General features: G+C 43.3%; 2 protein-coding genes and 1 non-coding gene across 6 annotated transcripts in view; all 3 read right to left on the bottom strand.

The window, feature by feature from the left end:
* Nucleotides 1–65: 65 nt before the first annotated feature.
* On the bottom strand, nucleotides 66–10059 carry uba1 (ubiquitin-like modifier activating enzyme 1). Of its 3 annotated transcripts, none has more exons than XM_049754585.2 (26): nucleotides 9906–10059; nucleotides 7208–7324; nucleotides 7067–7125; nucleotides 6826–6994; nucleotides 6501–6635; nucleotides 6291–6397; nucleotides 6126–6216; nucleotides 5895–6027; nucleotides 5709–5806; nucleotides 5387–5533; nucleotides 5129–5302; nucleotides 4937–5044; nucleotides 4765–4845; nucleotides 4352–4504; nucleotides 4112–4277; nucleotides 3826–4022; nucleotides 3676–3740; nucleotides 3098–3293; nucleotides 2846–2920; nucleotides 2562–2751; nucleotides 2342–2427; nucleotides 2168–2260; nucleotides 1866–2057; nucleotides 1501–1602; nucleotides 1296–1396; nucleotides 66–1066 (listed from the first exon to the last, which is right to left on the bottom strand). In XM_049754585.2, exons 2-26 carry the CDS (start codon nucleotides 7322–7324, stop codon nucleotides 931–933), a joined length of 3171 nt encoding a protein of 1056 aa, XP_049610542.1. In that variant the 5' UTR covers nucleotides 9906–10059; the 3' UTR covers nucleotides 66–930. The 3 variants fall into 3 exon arrangements, with proteins under 3 accessions (XP_049610542.1, XP_049610541.1, XP_049610540.1); XM_049754584.2 differs by lacking the exon at nucleotides 9906–10059 and adding an exon at nucleotides 8429–8652; XM_049754583.2 differs by lacking the exon at nucleotides 9906–10059 and adding an exon at nucleotides 7829–7967.
* On the bottom strand, nucleotides 1682–1802 carry LOC125989526 (small nucleolar RNA U6-53/MBII-28). Its single transcript, XR_007488703.1, has one exon. It is a non-coding gene; the product is annotated as a small nucleolar RNA U6-53/MBII-28 (small nucleolar RNA).
* Nucleotides 10060–10522: 463 nt separating the features above from the next.
* camkvl (CaM kinase-like vesicle-associated, like) overlaps nucleotides 10523–18501 on the bottom strand; it is a 42196-nt gene continuing 34217 nt past the window's right edge. For both annotated transcript variants that reach the window (XM_049754645.2, XM_049754646.1), the window contains exons 3-11: nucleotides 18133–18264; nucleotides 16879–16953; nucleotides 16107–16245; nucleotides 15342–15462; nucleotides 14902–14977; nucleotides 14680–14816; nucleotides 14471–14549; nucleotides 14312–14399; nucleotides 10523–12758 (exon numbers count right to left, since the gene is read on the bottom strand). In XM_049754645.2, coding sequence (XP_049610602.1) covers nucleotides 11412–12758; nucleotides 14312–14399; nucleotides 14471–14549; nucleotides 14680–14816; nucleotides 14902–14977; nucleotides 15342–15462; nucleotides 16107–16245; nucleotides 16879–16953; nucleotides 18133–18264 — 2194 coding nt within the window. In that variant the 3' untranslated portion in view covers nucleotides 10523–11411. The remainder of the gene's footprint in view (nucleotides 12759–14311; nucleotides 14400–14470; nucleotides 14550–14679; nucleotides 14817–14901; nucleotides 14978–15341; nucleotides 15463–16106; nucleotides 16246–16878; nucleotides 16954–18132; nucleotides 18265–18501) is intronic.

Genomic DNA, 18501 nt, shown 5'->3' with positions numbered 1-18501 from the left:
GGCTTGATTTAGTGCTAGTTATTACAAAATGGAGTAGTGCTCTTGGAAAGAAACAAACTCACAAATGATGATTTGACATTTATTCACTATCAAGCTAAGTGCTCCCATTTCAAGATACATGACCTTGCTTTTACACTGTAATGTCATTAAGAGTTTACACGGTAGAGAGAAACGGTTATCATCTATAAGTTGTGTGAGCCCTAATTAGCCCAGAAAAATAAAATAACCAAAACCAGGACATGAAACAAAAAGAATTGAATCAATGTGCAAGAGTACTCAACACACTGCAATGAGTGCTAACTGTTGCCCCCCCCGGCTATCAATTCAACTTGACGGGGAAGGCAGGGGTCACCTTTGTGTGCTCGGAGGCAATTGTAGCGCAATCTTTTAGCCATCCCACAATCCAAAATTAGGCATCATTGTAGAATTAAGGGAAGTGGTGGTAGTCAAATGGAACAAATTTATCATTTATTTATTCATTTATGGGGGTTAGTCGTTGGGGTACTTCTATGCGACATGAAAAAAGGAAACAGTCATGTGACATGTAATGGAGTTCGAAGTAACGTCACTCAGGCTGCGACTGAGCCCTGAGGCTTTGCAAAGTATCAGGCCGGCCGGCATATGTACAGATTTCCTGCCCCCATGCGACCGCCGTGTCTCAAAGCACTGAGCACAAGGTGGGATCCCTCATGCGCGCTACCAGCGAGTCAGCTCAATGGGGCTATGAACACAGAGGCACAGGTTCAAACAAACCGCAGGCCTTGGAAACGGAAAAAAAAAAAAAAAAAAAAAAAAAAAGCTCAATTTGTCCTATGTAGAAGACCTGAACCACCCTTGTCCCCCGCCCGCAAAATGACCTCAACCCCTCATAACAAACGCCTCCTCCCTCCAGTAACCCCCATCCTCCCTCAGGTGGTTCCAATGTGGAGCTCAGCGAATAGTGTATCTGACGTAGGGCACTTCCACGTCTTCGTCCGACACGTCGTTGCAGCACAACTCGAACACCAGTGCTTTGACGTGCTTGCCTAACTTCTTCTTCGACACCTTGGTCACAATCTCAGTCATCCTACGGGATACAGAAGAAAGTAACATTCTAGGACTTTACCGAGAAAAGGATAAGAGTCACTTATTCTTACTAGTGAATCGATGCTAGGCTACAGTCAATTAGCTAACCATGTTTACTGTTAGCACACATGCAGGGCAGTCACTTATGTACAGTAAATAAAAATCCACTATGCACTGAACCACAATATATACCCAACTCTTCTCTGCCTGATATGAGAGGTTGTACTCACGGCAGATCAAGTCTCTCTCTGAGTTTGGCAGCAGGCATGAAGAATGAGTAGAGCATGGACACTCCCTGAGAAAGCATGGTGATCTCCAACTTATGCTCATTCTTAAAAAAAAAAAAAAAAAAAAAAAAAAAAAAAAACGTTTATTTTAGTACAGCAGAGGATGTGGAAAAACCAAGAGGGTTTCTTTAAGTAGCTGAAAGCATACTTTGAAGTAGTCCAGAAACTGCCGCAGTGTCATCTCCTCTCCACCGGGTTGCAAACCCGTCACCTCAAAACGATCCCATAACGTCCACTCAATTTCATAGTACTGTAAAGGAAAAAGGGAAAAATAGGGATAAGTGAGTCATCAGGTTGGGCCTCGCAGCCGTTAGTAAGTGGGCAAGTTGTCTCCTCAGCACACACTGAAACCATCAGCGTGAGAAGTTCAGTTGAACGCACTTGCAACCACACAGGTGAATTTCACCTGCCTGATGCATCAGTATTAGCATGGCTGGATCATCAAGGGAGCTAATCAACAGTTGGAGTTTTCAATGTGCATGTGAGAAGTAAAAACACATGGCGAGATCCTACCTTATGTCTGGGAGCGGCGATAGGGTCAGAGAAGCCAAAGAACGGGAGCGACAGATTCATGAACCCGTTCTTAAATGACTCCAACTTTTTATGCCCTTGGACAATCTTGATGAGCTCAAGACACACCAGTCCCACCACAGCAGCTGTGGTTGTGGCAATGGCGGGGATGATCTTGCCAGCTATAAGTTTGCTCTGGATGACGGGGAGGAATAAGGACGACAGTACATTCAGAGATCACTCATAACATTCGCAGGTCAAGAAATACATAGATGTATGATGATTCCAAAGACGCAAGTACCCACATTGTGTCTGTCGGTTGGGGGGATGTCATAATTCTCAGCTCTCAGGTTGGAGGCTGCGACTATAAAGTCCATGTGGAAGTTCGTGTCATCATCCTATGGATAAAGAGGTACAAATTATTATCTTGAAAGACCAACAGAAAGTCAACTGGAGAAAAAGGATGGCAGAACTCTTACCTTTTCAAAGTCGATGGCGCAGAGTTTGAACTGAGAAGACTCGGGGGCAGGCAGCAGGACCTTCAGCTCCTCGAGTCTGGAGTCATCTGTTAAAGCAAAAGGACATTTTATTTTGAGAAAAAGTAAAAAAAAAAAAAAATATAATAATAATAATAATAATAATAATAATAATAATAAAATAAAATATTTGGGCTTCTTATTTTGACTCTCGCCTGCTTACCAACTGATGAATTGCTATTCTGCAGCTCCTGATCCGAGACGTGGATTTTCACCCCCGAGCGTGGCGTGAACGTAGGCACCTTGACCTCTTCCGAGAGCTTGACCACAGTTGCACGATCTCTGCAGCTTTCTATACCGTACGTCTGGGCAAACAAGTTGGCTGCGGCCATCACGTAGTCTATGTGCAGATCCTACGAGACACACAAAACAAACCTCTAGGTATTATGAACAGGACATGTTGCTTGAGCACAATGTAAGCTGAGGGGCTGAATAATGCATACTCACGTTGCTAGTGCTGAATTCTAGGGGGTGAGGACACCTCTTTGGACCGGACCAGAAGGGGGCGCCTGAGCTAGTTAGCTGAAAGCCAGAAATGCAAATCACATGGATGTGAAGGAGCAAATTCTCTTTAGACATTTTATGTGACCCCACTAGTCAGACAGTATTTTGATTAATTTTAAGTTTGTAGAATATAAATTCAACACAAGGTGAAAGGGGAAAAAAAATGTTCCCCTGAGATACATTTAAATGGAATACCTGATCTGGGGGAAAGTTGTGCAATAGCTGGCGGATGTTGTTGCTGTATTGACACTGCCAGTGGTTGCGTGCCCAGGCTACGCAGTCGGCAAAATTGCGGGGGCAGTCTGTCACCAGACTCTTGTAAACGGCCTCCAGCAACTCGACAGACTGACCTCCGGGAAGCTTCAGGGTGCGCTCCATGAACTTGGGATCACTGCAAGACAACCCAGTTTTATTTTAAATCATGCTAATATTAGTATTAGCAAAATCATACTCAAGTCTTATTTATGGATGTAATTTGATCTTCATTGTTGAAAAGAACTATGTGCTGATTGCTGCATTGACAATTTGTCAGGTAAAGTTGCATCTCATTGATTAGAACACAATTGCAATCGCATCTAAAATAAGCGAGATGAGGATTTTTCAAACGAGTATGTCTATTGCTGTGGAAAGTGTTTGTAATTTTAAAGGGCTCCTTATTCGGTTAATATACAAGCAAGCACTTTTGTAGAAGCTTGAAACAGAAAAGTCTGCTTGCAGCAGTAGACTAGGAGGAAAAATAAAGTAACGAGTGATGTCTGGGAAAGTCGACTTACGAGAGATACTGCATGGCGTTCTCTGGTGGCTGCTTGAAAAGCCCCTCAAACTCATCACGGGCCCACTGCAAGGAACAAGTGGAGCACACACATCAATACTCCCCAAACCTTATTTACTCTCAAGTGCAGCTATTGCACAAGTTTACTCACTTGCAGTGTGTGCTCAATGGCATTTGGGAAATTCTTGAGGGTACAGATGGGAATGGACTTCTCGGGTGGATCCTGGCTTGAGCTATAAGACTCCGTAAGGAAGGGGATAACGACCTGGACATTTCCTTTGGTCCCCAGAGTACCGGACTCCAGTAAAGGTTTACGGTAGTACACGCACCTACGATCCATATACAAGCCTGCGCAATAAAAACAAAACAAAAAAAAAACTCAAATGAAACAGTGCTCGGCAGAGCAGAAGCCTGACAAGACAAGCACGATGACGTACGAGCATCGACGTTGTCCAGTGCGTTGGCTACGCCGTCAAGGCTCTCAAAGAACTCATCGTCGTAGACTCTCTCTGTGTCGGGCCCCACCCTGTTCTGGTGACCCGTGATCTTGATGGACGGGTTCATCTGTTTAACTGCCGCCGCAGCCGTGTCGCTTTTCATTTTCTGTTGACCGCACAAAGATGTGAGAAACTCAATTGCTTGCAGTCTTGACAGCGTACAAAGAAGGTGACACCTACCGTGACATCTGATTGTCTGAAGAGGAACTGCCTGTTGAGGTTGGACTTCTCAATGGTGTCCATATCTGTCACAATGACTTCGCCCTCGCCACCAGCCAGGCCAATCATGGCAAAGTTTTTTAAGAGCTCACATCCAATAGCACCAGCTCCAACCTGGAAGTCAGGTAAGAAAGAATTTGTCAGACCAAACAGCACAACTACAAAGCATTTAGAATAGTAATGTGACTTGACTGAGAATTTCAGAATCTATGTAAAAGTATCTACTGCAAATCAATTGAACATTGTTAAAATTATATGTGAAGTGAGAAGTGCACATATTTTTATAGCTGCATTAGCAATCACTAAAGTTGCCATTTCAATCTGCTTTTGACACAGATGGCCACTAAAGCCAGTGGGCGGAGTCACAAACTCACCAGGAAGTAGCGCTGCTTGGCAAGCAAATCCTGCAGCTTGGTGCCAAATACTGCAATCTGCCCATCGTAGCGACTATTCCTCTAGGGAAACAAATCATTTTTATAAAACACGTCAGTGAGTGTTACACTACGGTCATGATTCATATTTGTGAGGGATTTGATTAACACCTACAGGAGCACATTCTTCCTCTGTCAGTACTACTCCTTCCTCTTCTGCCAAGCACTCCAATGCATCAAAGTACAACCACTGCATAACAGGCATAAATTTTCCCGTGCATGCCTGAAACATAAAGCACATAGAAATCGATGAGAAGAACGCAACTTACTTGCACTTCCTGTATAGTTCAAAAGCAAGCTAAGTGACCTTCATAACTTCCTGTGCAGCCAGACCGCCAATGAAGGCGTTGACAGGAGCCAGGTCGCCAGCAGAGACGTAGCTCAACTTTTTGATGAGCGCCTCATCGAGCTGCTCCACTTTAGCCGATCCAGACTGAGCGTTCAGCTCCTTGGCCAACGTCAACATCTCTTCAGCATCAGCCTGAAAGGAAAAGCCGCAAAGTTAGTCGCGTACCCTGTAGGTTGTATTGCTGCAACTGAAAAATTGCCCTAGTGACAAGATTACCTGGTTCCATGGTGCGGACAGGCGGTTGTTTTTCTTGTGGAAGGCGTGGATGGCCTGAAAGCCCACGTGCAATTGGCCAGGACGCTCAAACTTGCCAAAGTCTGTCATTATGAACGTTGGCTCAGCCATGGAGGGGGAAAAGGATTTCTACAACCACCAAGATCAATACAGGATTTTTATTTTACTCAGAAACTCACAGTTGGCCACTATTCATTTGCTAGGTGAATTTATCCCACCCCCCCCCCCCCCCCCCCCCACCCGAGGCAAATCATTTTTAAACGTCAAACTTCATTTTTGTACATTTATGACCAACTCAACTTACAAAAGTAAATTTCTTGGGCATCTTGACCTGGCTCACAATTCCTCCCCGAACATAATCAGTAAATCCTGCTGTGTCACAAATGCTGAAGGTGTAGGGACCTGGACAGAGATAGACCATGTCAATCAAGTCATGTTTGTCTTAAGACCAACATGCAACATTGGTCGTAGGAACACGACTAGCACCTACCCAGAACTTTGATTTCGACTGGCTGGCAGCCGTTTAACTCAGTCATTCCCTGAACCTCTGAGAAGGTTACAAAGTCTCCGCTTTCAAAACCATGCCGGGCCTCATCCAAGCAAGTCACAACACCGGGATTGTCCTGGAGGGAATGTCGTTTTTGGTCAACATAGATTACCACCGATAGTAATCCGAAAACAAAATAGCATTTGGTAATCAAAGCAGTAAAAAAGAACAAACCTTTGTGATCATGGAAATCATGGCGCTCAGTGGCTGTTCTCCATTGGTGTCATACACAATCATCTCCTCACCAAAGTCACAAAATAGCTGGCTGCAAAAGGATCGCTGTGTCAGATAGCTTCAGACACAACATTAAAGTTAAACAGAGGATGTTTGTGATTTTACCCAAACAGGCCGCGAGTGTCCGCAACAATGATCTTGATGCCTTTGCTGTGGCAGAACTCTCCCACTTTCTGCTGCTCATCAAGCGTGGAGCAGGTCAGTACTACAACCTGGGTTGTTATGGGGGAAAAAAATAAATAAATAAAAATCTACACTTATTTTTCTGTACGATAACCCTCCATTTTGCGCTTTTCTTTTAAAAACAGCTTTTACCTGAAACTTGGTCAGAAAGTCTTCTGTGAGCGCACCCGTATATGCCGCAACGGGGACGTAGTTATTGAGTTCAGCCAGACGGGGCTGACTGACTTCTGCTCTGTTCTTCCCCAGATCGGCCTCTCGAATATAGAACTACATGCAAGCATTAAAAAAAAAAAAAAAAAAAAAAAATCTGAAATGCCATATCGCAGTCTCTTCTCGTTGGAACACTGAATAATGGCAATATCAATTCAACCAAAATTCTCAAGCCTCAACTTGAAGTGTGGTAATTTAATCAGTTTGATTTCAAAAGTAAGAAAACGCTCCATGCCCATCAGCTCACCTGAGAAGAAAGGTCTCTCCATTCTGCGACACCTTGGTCGTGCACGGTGACACTTCGAACTCCCCCAAGAATGACGTTCTTGGCAATCTCCACGCCAAGACCTCGCATACCGGAGATGAGGACATTAGAGTTTTGCATGCGCTTCATCGCAGCATGGCCCAACACGTAACTGAAAAAGGGATAGGTTGGACAAATGTCACATCAAGTGCAGAGAATAATGAAACAGGTCTTAAGTACTTACAGTTGTCTGGAGTACAGGCCTTCGTCAATCTCAGCATCATTGCCATTCTTAGCCATGCCCTGCCCAGACAGTAGCACATCAGTTAGTGAACACATTGAAATTATTTTTGACTTGCTATCACCGGTAGGTGAGTGTGCTTACGTTGGCAGGGGTGTGGGACTGATCAGTTCTGACGGAGTTTGAGGATGAGCAGTGGGATCCCGTCTTCGTCTCTGTTCCTGACAAGCGACGTTTCTTGGACAGCGGCGAGTTGGACATCTACGGAACACCGAAAATTGAATTGGAACAAACCGCATGGAATAACTTGGCAACTAAGTCACAGATGATGGAGTGAATCAAAATCGCATGGAATCCTGTTCATTCTGGAGACAAGACCAAACTACCAGAGAGAGCAGCTGCCTTCAAGCCAACACCAAATCTGTAGACAACACAGCCAACCTGGAAGAGCTATGAATAGCAGCAGCATTCATTGTGTGCCGCTTTCATGCAGGCACAGGTCTCCCTTGTTTATGGTGCTCGAGTGTGTACCGCCCAAAAAAACGCTGAATCATCCAAACTTGCCGTTGGCACTTGACAATGACTCGCAGGTGTAGCCATAAGAACGAACCTTCTAACCTTAAACAAATCGAATAGACGCGTCTCTACGGACTAGTGCAGTTTGACGTGGGGAAAAAAACGCCCCAGTACGTGAGGTGACAAACAGGCCGCAGCGTGTCGGAATCATCCACCGCCATGTAGCGACCGCCATCAGTGTCCGTTTACCTTGTACAGCAGTTTCTGAAACCCTCGAACGATCCGGAAAAGCAGCTGCCAATTGGCGTACAGGACAAAATTGACCGTTCGGTTGAGCATAACAGTGAATGTCGGCTAAAAACGAAAGCGTTCCCGGAAGGTCTACGACTACACGCTCCCTGACGCTGGCTCATTTGCGCGACGCGATCAAAGCTAGCGAAGAAGCCACTTGAAGGGCTTTAATACAACGCCCCAGAAAGCGCGTCAGGACTTCGTGGACGCCGGCGAGAGGCGACCGACTGCGTGCCACTAATCAGTTAAGTCTTTTGGCGAGCTAACGCGGGGGCAACATGAAGAAGTTAAGCGGCAAACCCCTACGCCATTAGCGCGACAGCCTAGGCCTATAGGCCTCGATCGGTCAGCTTGGCAGGCATCACAACTAGTAAATGACCAGCAAGCGCGGATCTTTGCCGAAGCTTCCGATCACATCTTGACGAGCCGATTTGGATGATTGTTAAAAGGTAGACGATACAATACGGAGTCAAACATGCGCGACCACACACCGTCCGTTTACGCTAACTCGTCTCTTAGCCGCTTCCACTTGCGCCCCATTGATTTCTTCTTTCTTACCAATAATCCTTCCCGGGGCCTTTCCAATGCGAACCCGCTGCCCTCCCGTTACGTTCAGATGTCAGCGGTCGGTAATATGGCGACGGACGGAAAGAAGAGGGAAAAGGATAGGTAAAAAAAAAAAAAAAAAAAGCTAGCCCTGATTTCGCTATACTGTCGAGTCACTATGTGCTTGCAATGCGAGAGCTCGCCTATGCAATTGCTGCTTGCTCGCTGGCCGGCTGGCTGTCTTTACGACTGCAGACGGGAACAAAACCAAAATGGCAGATGGGAGAAAGGGGCGGTAGAGGCGTGACGCGTTGCCCGAAATATTCCACAGGAGAGGTTGGCTTGGGCCACGCTGCTCACGCACGCCGATGCGCCATTGGCTGCGCGCACTCACTCACCCCGCCCCCTCATGACACGGGCGCATGGAAATTTGCACTTACTGTACAGTGCAATCAACTGCAGCATCTGCTGGTCAAGCAAGGTACCCCTAAATGCTTTATATTTAGAAACGAGCAAAATAAAAGGAGACCGAGCCATTTAAAAACATCAGCAGATCACCTCACCGTGGACACTTATAAAACGCACAAGACTAATTTCCTTCACTGTGTTGCTAGACAGTCTGCATATTTAATCTGAGGACAAAAACTTGCAACGAGTTCAACCAAACAGGGCAAAACGTGTGTGATTGTGTAGCCACACACGAGTCTTATCGATGCTGAGCCTTCTGACTCATCGGCCAAATAGAGGTTCAGGGTAAGACGCGTTCATATCTAAAGAAGAGTATTGGGGGAGGGGGTGCCTGCCTGCTGAATGACAAAGGCTCACGAACGTGTGGGCCGCACATTTTTGGGTACACATGTCGACATGGGTCTCTCGTCTTTTCACCACAACATACTGACAATTTCAGTGCATGGCTTCGCCGTGCAAAACAAACAAACAAACAAACAATAAAATGTCACATCTCCCAGACTGCATAACTTGGCAAGCACCAGAAGATGCTCGGCATTCTAGAATCTATAGTCGGCAATGCTGATCGCGATTCGATTAACGTAATGTGCTAATACAACGTTTACCTAGCAATCCAAACCATTTCCATTAAATAGTTCCAGCAGATTCTAGCCAATGTATCTTGATGCAAATGTCAATGAGCATATGCTTAACTTTTAGCACATCTTGATGTCTCCAGCAAAGTGTTTGCCAAGCTACATTGAAGATACCAAAGAATAAATAACTCCTGGGAACATCCAGATGCTAATTGAACACATTTGATCGTGAGCATGCTGGAACGAAGAACTGAACGAGAGCAGCGTTCAACCAATAAACCGACTGCGTAGTTGTTAGCGTGTGTGCACCTAGCTAGCCTTGGAGCCATCGAGCCACCCAATGACTTTTCCTCATATCGTGCCGCTATCTTCGTTAGCTTGCTAACAGTAGCCATGTAGCTCAGGCTAGCATTGAAGAGAATCTTAAACAAGTGTGCACAACTTACCACATCCGATATTACTCCGCCTGGTCTGTAGTATTGAAAAAAAAAATCGGCCTGTAGAGAAGAAAACGTCCGAACAAACCGCGTGACAAATGAATGCCACTGCTGATGGCGGTGAGGAAAGTGTGTCACGGTGGCGGGCTCTGCGTGAGTTTTTCCGCTGAACTGCTGGCTGCCCGGCGCTTGCTTGCTCAAGCGATTCCCCCCCCCCCCTCACTATTCCAGTAGAAATCAAAGCAAAGCAGCAACATGTGCACGTTATAGACGCAACCATCTTACCCTTAGAAGCTTCAATGAAATACTTTTGTATCACTTATTAAAAAGATTGAAATTCGATAGTCATCAAAATTCAGTCAAAAGGATAATTTTGAATGTATCAAGTTGGATACGTGTCGATTATTCCATCGTATTTGCATTTTTTACCGCTATGTATATTTTTCTCGCACCCGTGCCCTTATAAGGATGGTCTAGTCCAAAATGCGCGCAATGCTTTTGGGGATTTGTAGGCTCGTCGACGGCCTGTGTGACGGTGTTGGTAGTTAAGTCACATTCAGTCATTATATATTTTGATATATTTATTCATCGGCTCCTAATCCAAACACCAATAAATAAAATATACATAGATTATATTTCCTTTTATTTTATTGAAAGGCTTACAGACACAATATATTTTACACTGGGGCAGAATGGCGGATTCTTCTCGATCAGAGGAGAGCATAGAACATGGAGGTAACAGCCCCTTCACACAAAAAATAAAGCACGAATAAAATGTACAACGCTTTTACACTTGTGATAGTAAAATAAGTCGACTTCTGTCTTCTCAAAATATCTCTAAGATTGTTGAATAACTTAGGCAGGGTATTCAGAACAAATCTCCATTGCAGTGATAAGGTTTCATCAGTCCACTTAGCTGCAACCTTGACCTCCATCTCAAATGAATTGCTACATTAAAGAGGATGAAAGTGGGAATGGAAGTTGATTAATGATGTTAAAAGATGTTTGGACATGAGGAAGTTTACAACACAGAGCATAACAAGAAAAGGGAAACCAGTTACAGTAAATGTATTTACAATTATCAGGACATCATTCAAATTGTAGTTTGTCATTTCTGTCATTCTACTTTTTTCCCCATGCTGTCCATTTTCATCAAACGACTCAAAGGGCCTGTTTCCAGTATGTGCAGTGAGCATATAATGCATTTTATTTTTTATTTTTTTTAGATCATGCTCCTTACAGCTTCCATACAATATTTTGCTTTTGTCATTCCCTTTTACTGAACTATAAGATCTTGGTGCTAAACATATTTCAAGAGGTTATCTCCTTGTGGCCATAGAATAACACCTTTCAAAGGACAAGATGGACGTAGTCTCTATGTGACAGTTATGATAAATCAAGATCTACAAGCGAGAATAAGTTCCATCCACCTATCCATCTTCAGGACTGGTCACCCGCCAATTCAGACTCAAATGGCATCTGTGACCTGTTTTGTATCGATCATTCTCACCTACTTTATAACCCTCTGCCCATCCCAGCTCTGGAGGAATGCCCAGAACATTCAGTCCCACTCTGTCCACACTCTTGGTCCTCTGCAGCCTGGACTGAGGCTTGAGACGGTGGTGAGGGTGGAGGATAGGAAGGAGGAGGGATAGTATGGCGAGGGAGGGATGGCAGCGCAGGCCTGGGAGAGGTTGGAAGAGGCGGCGGTGTGGCCAAGGTTTCCAAAGAGGAGTGTTGTGTGGTGCGTGCCCTGGAGGTGGCAGGCGAGACGTGTGTGCTCCGAATGCGTCGTGTTTCAGGGGGGCAGTCGCTGATTTGCTCCAGCAACGAAGGCATGTCTCCTTCAATCTTCTCCAGCACTGCCACCATTTGTTTCTCTATCTGCTCAATCACACTATCCATTTGCCAGTCGCTTTTGGCACCGCTGCCCACTCCTCCGTGATGTAACCCGGTCCCGTACATCCCCACGCTTCTTCCACTCGGATACAAGGTGCAATATGGACTCCCATAGGGCCCAGCCATCCCCATGCTGCCAATGTCTCTAGTGTAGGGTGTGGCGTGCCGGCCCAAGCTAGCAGAGCTGCCAATTGCGTAGCAGCCCTGACCTGCACTAGGGCTTTCTCTGGCGATATTATACTCTGCACTATATCGGTCTGTTTTCTTGGCGTCCGTCTCCCTCCTCAACATGGGACTTGCTTCAGCCCTTAACCGAACACCCGGACCTACATCTGCCCCAGCTCCCGCCGCAATCGCCGGAGTGGCTGCCGCACCCACCGAACTCTCCGCCATGGCCTCTGGCAGTTGTGTCTGACACCAGCTGCTGTCATTTCCATCCATGTGTGTCATATTAGCGGAGGCTGGGGGGGCATGAAGTGTCGCGGTCATCTTACGATTGTTGCTGGGATCAGGTGAGGCGCATGTTAGTTTCCTGTCAGGATGAGGGCCTAAATTGCTCTCTGCTAGCTTACTGTGTTCTGTGGTGGTAGTAGGCGCTATTTTATATTTTTTGTTTTCATCCAAATTAGCGGCGGTTTGCTTGGTTTGACCGTCTGGCACTTCTTTTGTGCCAAGGGTATCGCAAGATGGAGATGCTCCAACTTCAATATGCCCCTTTACCGCCTGCTGTTTTTCAACTTCCTGATACATGTCAGGTGACCTGTTTTCAACCATGACCTCTAATGGCACGCCACTTGTGGTCACTCCGCGCTGTGTGACCCTGCCACCTTCCTTATCGCTTGTTAACTCGGTCACCTCTTTAACTTCCCCTGCATCTTCCCCACGCTGCACCTCAGGTGAACTGTCAATAACTGACTCGGAGTTCTTTAGTCGCTGCATAAATGTGGTGACACGGATCGCTTTCTGCAAGACAGGGAATAAAAAAGATAGAATTATAAAAAAAAGTTATTTACTTACAGTATGAACCCATGTCTGTCCCTACAATACATTTAAACTTTGATGCTGTACTTATTGGTATTATATTGGAAAAAAAAAAAAAAAGCTTCTATCTTATGTATGTGACAAAGCTCATCGAGGCACAATAAAACTAAGCGCTCTGTGATTCGCTTCAAGTGAACTATTTACTTCCAGGCGGAATTCACACAATTCGCCCCGGTATGAATCAGCCTCAAGACTCCATCTTCCCATATTCCTTATTGCTTACTTGATACATTTGATAAATCTATCCGGTCCCCTGACAGTAAACACTGAAGGAATTTGGGAAAATTTGAGATCTTAAAAGATGTTTCCAAACCAGGGAACACTTTATCTGGAAGTCAAAAAATAATTGATATTTGTATGACAAAGCAGCTTCTAGTTTATTAGCGCAAACCTAACATTGAGGTGCATTATGGATTTTGATACGAGGAATGACAGGGGGGCCTTGTACATTGAATCATTACATTTAAATGGTACACAGTGGTTGACAGCCACCGAATCCTTTCCTTTTGACCCTCTCCTTATCCACACTAACAAAACTCTGTAAACATGCCAACATCCCTGGGACTGATCATTATCTTAGTATATGGACAACTAAACTGAGTGCAGATGAGGAGCAGGAAAGGAGCAGAGCCAGCCACTTGGAACATTTGATTGTGAAAAAGGAAAAGTGGAACAGTGGATCTCCTCTGGGACAGGCAGAGTGAAAGTGCATGGACAGAGCTCATGAGGAGACCTTCACCAGTCACGGTATGATCAACCCATCTCATGGCTGACTGCCTTTTTTTTCTCCCATGTCGGGTTCTTTTGGACTATTTATTAGTCAATTCAAATACAGTTCCAGCCACAGAGAGATGCTTTTTCACAGAATCATGCCAGACTGTGAATGTGCAGTTCCACCCACGCTCTGTCCTTCTATTCTCTATCATAATGATCTACAATACCTTCAACTCCTGGTAATTATAGGGGGAAAGAAAGAAGAAGTTTATGGCTGTTACTTGTGCTTCTAGGTCAGCAATACCACCTTCATATTTACCTGCTCTCTCCTTGATAGCAACATTGACTTTCAGGAATTAAAAGTGGTATATTTGAGTGAAACATATTCCAGGTTTAAGAAAATGCGTGTTTTGAGCAATATCCAATTAAATAAATAAATAAATAAATAAATAAATAAATAAATTAAAAATAAATAAATAAATATATATATATATATATATATATATCACAACTGCAAGATATAAGGTTAGTATCGAATACCAGCGTGTACTCAAATGCACTTTTATAGCTAATCTGTCTGAAAATAAGTGGTATCAGTGCATTCCGTTTATTTTCAATTGTCACTATGACTAACTTAAATAGTAGGCTACTACTTTTGCAAATGATAGCACCAATCTTCCTTTTATACTCATTAATGCATCTGTACAGTATCATATTTTTTCCTTTTGGTAAGGAGGTGGCGAGTGAGCTTGACTTCCTACCCGCCATTTGGCCTTTGCAAAGTTCTTCTCAAACTGGGCACAGACGCCATCCTTTAGGTTCTTCTCTGACGCGCCGTTACCTGCAATCCTGACAAAAGCGTCACTTCAAACGTGAGTCCATATTGTGTCTAAATAACACACTTTTGTGAACACTAATACCATTCATGCCAAAGTGCGTCTTGTGCCGTGATTCTCAGCATCTGGTCCACTTCCATGAGTCGACAGACGAGCTCCTTAGCTGAAGAAGTCAATGCAACCAAGATCAACATATAGCAATGCATCTGATGCTCTTTTAAATAATTGAGCGAGCTATCTCCATCCAATCTCTATGAAGATATTTGTTGCCACCGTGTGGCGAAAGCATGTACCTGCAGGAGAGATGTCATCCCAGTATGGAGAATCAAACTCAAAATCACCAGCAACAATTCGACAGAAAATGATGCGATTATGTAGATCAGTGTTTTCCTCTTCAGTCTCATCATAAAAAGGAGGGTTACCCGATAACCTGAGGAGGAAAAAAAATATTTGTCGCCTGATACAGATAAGGCCAAGTTGTAATTGGTTGTTTTGTACATATAATGAAGACTTACAGTATGAACATAATGACACCCACAGCCCAGCAGTCCACAGGTCGGCCATATCGATGACGAGCCACTACTTCAGGTGCTGAGGCATGGCACAGAGATGTTTGATCGAAATGATCGTAATAGGTTCACATCCGTATATAGCATCACATCTTGGTCAGAATTCTACCCAGCATATGGGTTCACTGTTCATATTAATATACTTATAAATTAAAAATAAATTATACTATTATATTATAAGTTTTAATGGTAGGGATGCTCTTCAGTCTTCTTTTTCATATAGGTCAAACACATCCTAATATTTGGGGAAATAGGAGTGTGAAGATGTGTGTAAAGTGTAAAAAAAAATGGTGCTTTTAAAAAATGCGAAAGAAATAACACAAGATAAGTATATGTACGTGAGGACAAATCCCAATTATTATTTGGATTCAGTGATAAAATCTTACCCAAGTATTCTGGTGTGCCACAAGGTTCCGTAATGGGCCCATTCTCAAATCTAGACAGATAAAAATCTCGCAGAACGACTTTGTTGTGGTTGTTTTCAGTGTAGTACATGAGGTTTTCCAGCTATGCAAAGTAGAGGGGGACAAATAATTTCACACATTTAGAACAAAAAGAGCATTCCAACAAGATAATGAAACCCGCAGACTGAATCGGAAAATCTGAGAGTTTCTGAACCCTGAACTATGCACAACAACTGATTGATGTTTTAGAGGTCAGCTCATTTTCTCCGTCTATTTGAATGTCAAATACTTTGGTCTTTTTCAAAGGTCATCCTGTCGCTTTGTGCAGATGTAAATTGCACAAAAGTACTAATTGCTCACTGTGAACTGCTGCGACAATATGCACTGACAATCACTTTTACACATTCTATTGGAGGCGGCGAATAAAGAACTGTTTTAGTTTTAGTTGTTGCACATTAATGAGGGGTAAAAACTTCGGTATAGATCTTCATCTATTTAATTGACTTTAATTAAATAAGTCAATCCTACATATAGTGAATCCTAAAAAAAATTCCCCTTCTACCACCAGAGGTCGTTTGAGGCCAAATGGGCACTGAAAGGTAAAGGTAAAGACCCAATGATTGACACACACATGTGTGGGTGTGGTGAAATTTGTCTCTGCATTTAACCCATCCCCGAAGCGAGCAGTGAGAAGCAATGGTGTTGATCACAAAGGCCAAAGTGACAAATGACAGGACACAAAAGTACCTTCAGGTTCCTGTGGACAATGTTGAGAGAGTGCAAGTATGCCACAGCTTCCAGGACCTGTCTGATGACGTTGGAGGCATCTCTTTCTGTGTAGTTGCCTTGGTCTTGGATCCAGTCAAAAACATCTCCGCCCGTGGCCCTGTTGCGCATTCACAAATATGAGCGGAGAGCAAAGTTGCTGCTGTCAGCCACATGTTGCAATGCCATGAATTGCTTTTAACGCAGTAAAAAAAAACTGCGTTTGTTCTATCTTGTCTATTAGGGAGACAATCTGCTTCCACCGACCCCAAGGTACCACTGTGAGCAATTAAAACAACACTAGCATGTCTCATTATTTATCTTTGAAAATAATAGAAATGATAGATGAGGCACTTATGTCTTGCCCAAAGCAGGCCCTGGCCGAGTGCCTGCAAAAAAACGACGGCACGACTGCAATAACCCAATCTGTCCAGCTGAATTGCTTTTGCCACACATCTGCAACTATTGCGTGACAAGGAGTTGCAAACATGCTTGACTGACTGCCCTCGACGTATCGATTCACTTAACGTAAAGCATCACTTCAGGGCCAATGAATAGTGTAGAGTGGTGGAGAAACCAATATCTCATCAAACCACACACCTCCCGGACTGCACGAGAGCCCACAGTAACAACGGCACCTGCTCTGGTCGGCTCCTTGAGCAGATGGATTTCCGACTGTCCTTTCCGATTGTCATTTACATGCATGGACATTCAAGAAAGATACTGTACTCTCCAAGAAAATAAAGATACTCACAGTTCCTGGATGATGTAGTATTCTTTCCTGGTCTCAAACGTGTCTATTAGCTGAAGGATGTTTGGGTGGTTGACCCTACAAAAGCATAAAATGAGAAAAGCGTAAAATTAGAAGGACGTCAACATGTCCCTTGTATGAATGCTGTATTGGTGTCTGTAGTAGATTTGTCAGTGTCGACTGCAGTGTTTCCCAAAATTTATTAAACCAAGCAGCATATTTTGTCAAACAAAAATCTCATTCAAAATATTAATACTGGCAGAGATGATTTCGTTTTAATTTGATCACAAATTGTCAGTAAGGAATCTGGGGCTGTTTAGTTAAACACACACTTATTAATTCATTATACATCACTGCCATGCACAGTTAAACTAAGATAGAGTATTTTTTTTTTGTCATACAATATAAACACCACACAGATTTTTTGGGGGAATTTATTCTATTTTATTTCATCAAGTAGTTGCACGAAATAAAAGCAACTGAATTCAGATGATTTTATTTTGTGTAGCGGCTGCACAAAATAAAATCATCTGAATTCAGTTGCTTTTATTTTGTGCAACTACACTGGAGCCACTTGAAAAAATTGAGTAAATTCAACACACTATTTTCTTAGTTTACTTTAGTTCTGGCTTTATGACTTGATTAGTGCATGATAAATATGAGTGAAAAAAAATCAACTGCTTTTGTCCAACTCTTGTGCTTCTATTGTTTTTTTATTATGCAAGAAACCAGCACACCTGAGGAAAACAACCAAATCAAAGATAGTAGGCCGGACTGTGGCCTTGCAAAAAACAACAGCCCAAAAAAACAACAACTTTGAGCCAATAACATTTCGCCTTATAGCAGCAGTCCATTGTGAATACGGAACTATTCTGGTAACTGACTGACACATTGTGAGTGTCTCTTATTGTTTATTTTTTTTCTTGGTGCTATGGTTTCCTGTATCAGGTGCAAGATCATATTTATATTGTGTACTACAGTTAGGCTACAACAACTACTGTTTTAACAAATTTGAATAAAACGTTTTTTTTTTTTTGAGGGGCGTATGTGGAAATTTCCAGCTCTCATTTAAGTAAAATTGGACACCTGATGAGCTCTCATGACGCCTTAATAATATGTTTGAGCACAGTGGTTGGGAATCACAGATGTCGAGCACAATTTATAACTGGAGAAAATGATGGAATATGTCAAATTCTCTCTTTTTATTCCATCTACTACTCAATTATACTTCCTTCTGTCCACAGATTGACTGCGTACAATTTAAGGATCATGATCTCATTCTTGGCGGCCTTGCGGACTTTCCTGCCATCTTTCTTGAGGAATTTCTTGCAGACAAACACTTTGTTTGTTTGTCTTTCCTTAGCCAGGCACAGCTCACAGAACTCTTTCCTATACGTCACAACAACAAGATAGGAAGAGAAATAAGCCAGTTTATTAAAACCCAGTCTTATAATCTTACCGCCTTTTATTTCAGTGATACAAAATGATAACAAAAATGTTTGAAGGTTTGAAATAAATTGAGAAGCAGTGATATGCAAAATTAAATATATATATTTTTTGTTATAGTTAAGAAAGACAGCACAGAAAATTGCATCCATATAATTATTTGTTGAATATGAGGCTCAT

Source organism: Syngnathus scovelli, chromosome 2, assembly GCF_024217435.2.
Source record: "Syngnathus scovelli strain Florida chromosome 2, RoL_Ssco_1.2, whole genome shotgun sequence".
Lineage (NCBI taxonomy): Eukaryota > Metazoa > Chordata > Actinopteri > Syngnathiformes > Syngnathidae > Syngnathus > Syngnathus scovelli.
Note: the sequence above shows the minus strand (reverse complement) of the source record. Positions and strands in the feature narration are given on the sequence as shown.

Excerpts from the sequence above, each read along its gene's own strand:
- uba1 (XM_049754583.2), bottom strand. The coding sequence starts at position 7,918 with ATGCTCAACCGAACGGTCAATTTTGTCCTGTACGCCAATTGGCAGCTG. Across the intron at positions 4,846-4,936 it reads CAGAGGAAGAATGTGCTCCT|AGGAATAGTCGCTACGATGG; the intron begins GTAGGTGTTAAT and ends TTGTTTCCCTAG. Across the intron at positions 2,921-3,097 it reads ACAACTTTCCCCCAGATCAG|CTAACTAGCTCAGGCGCCCC; the intron begins GTATTCCATTTA and ends TCTGGCTTTCAG.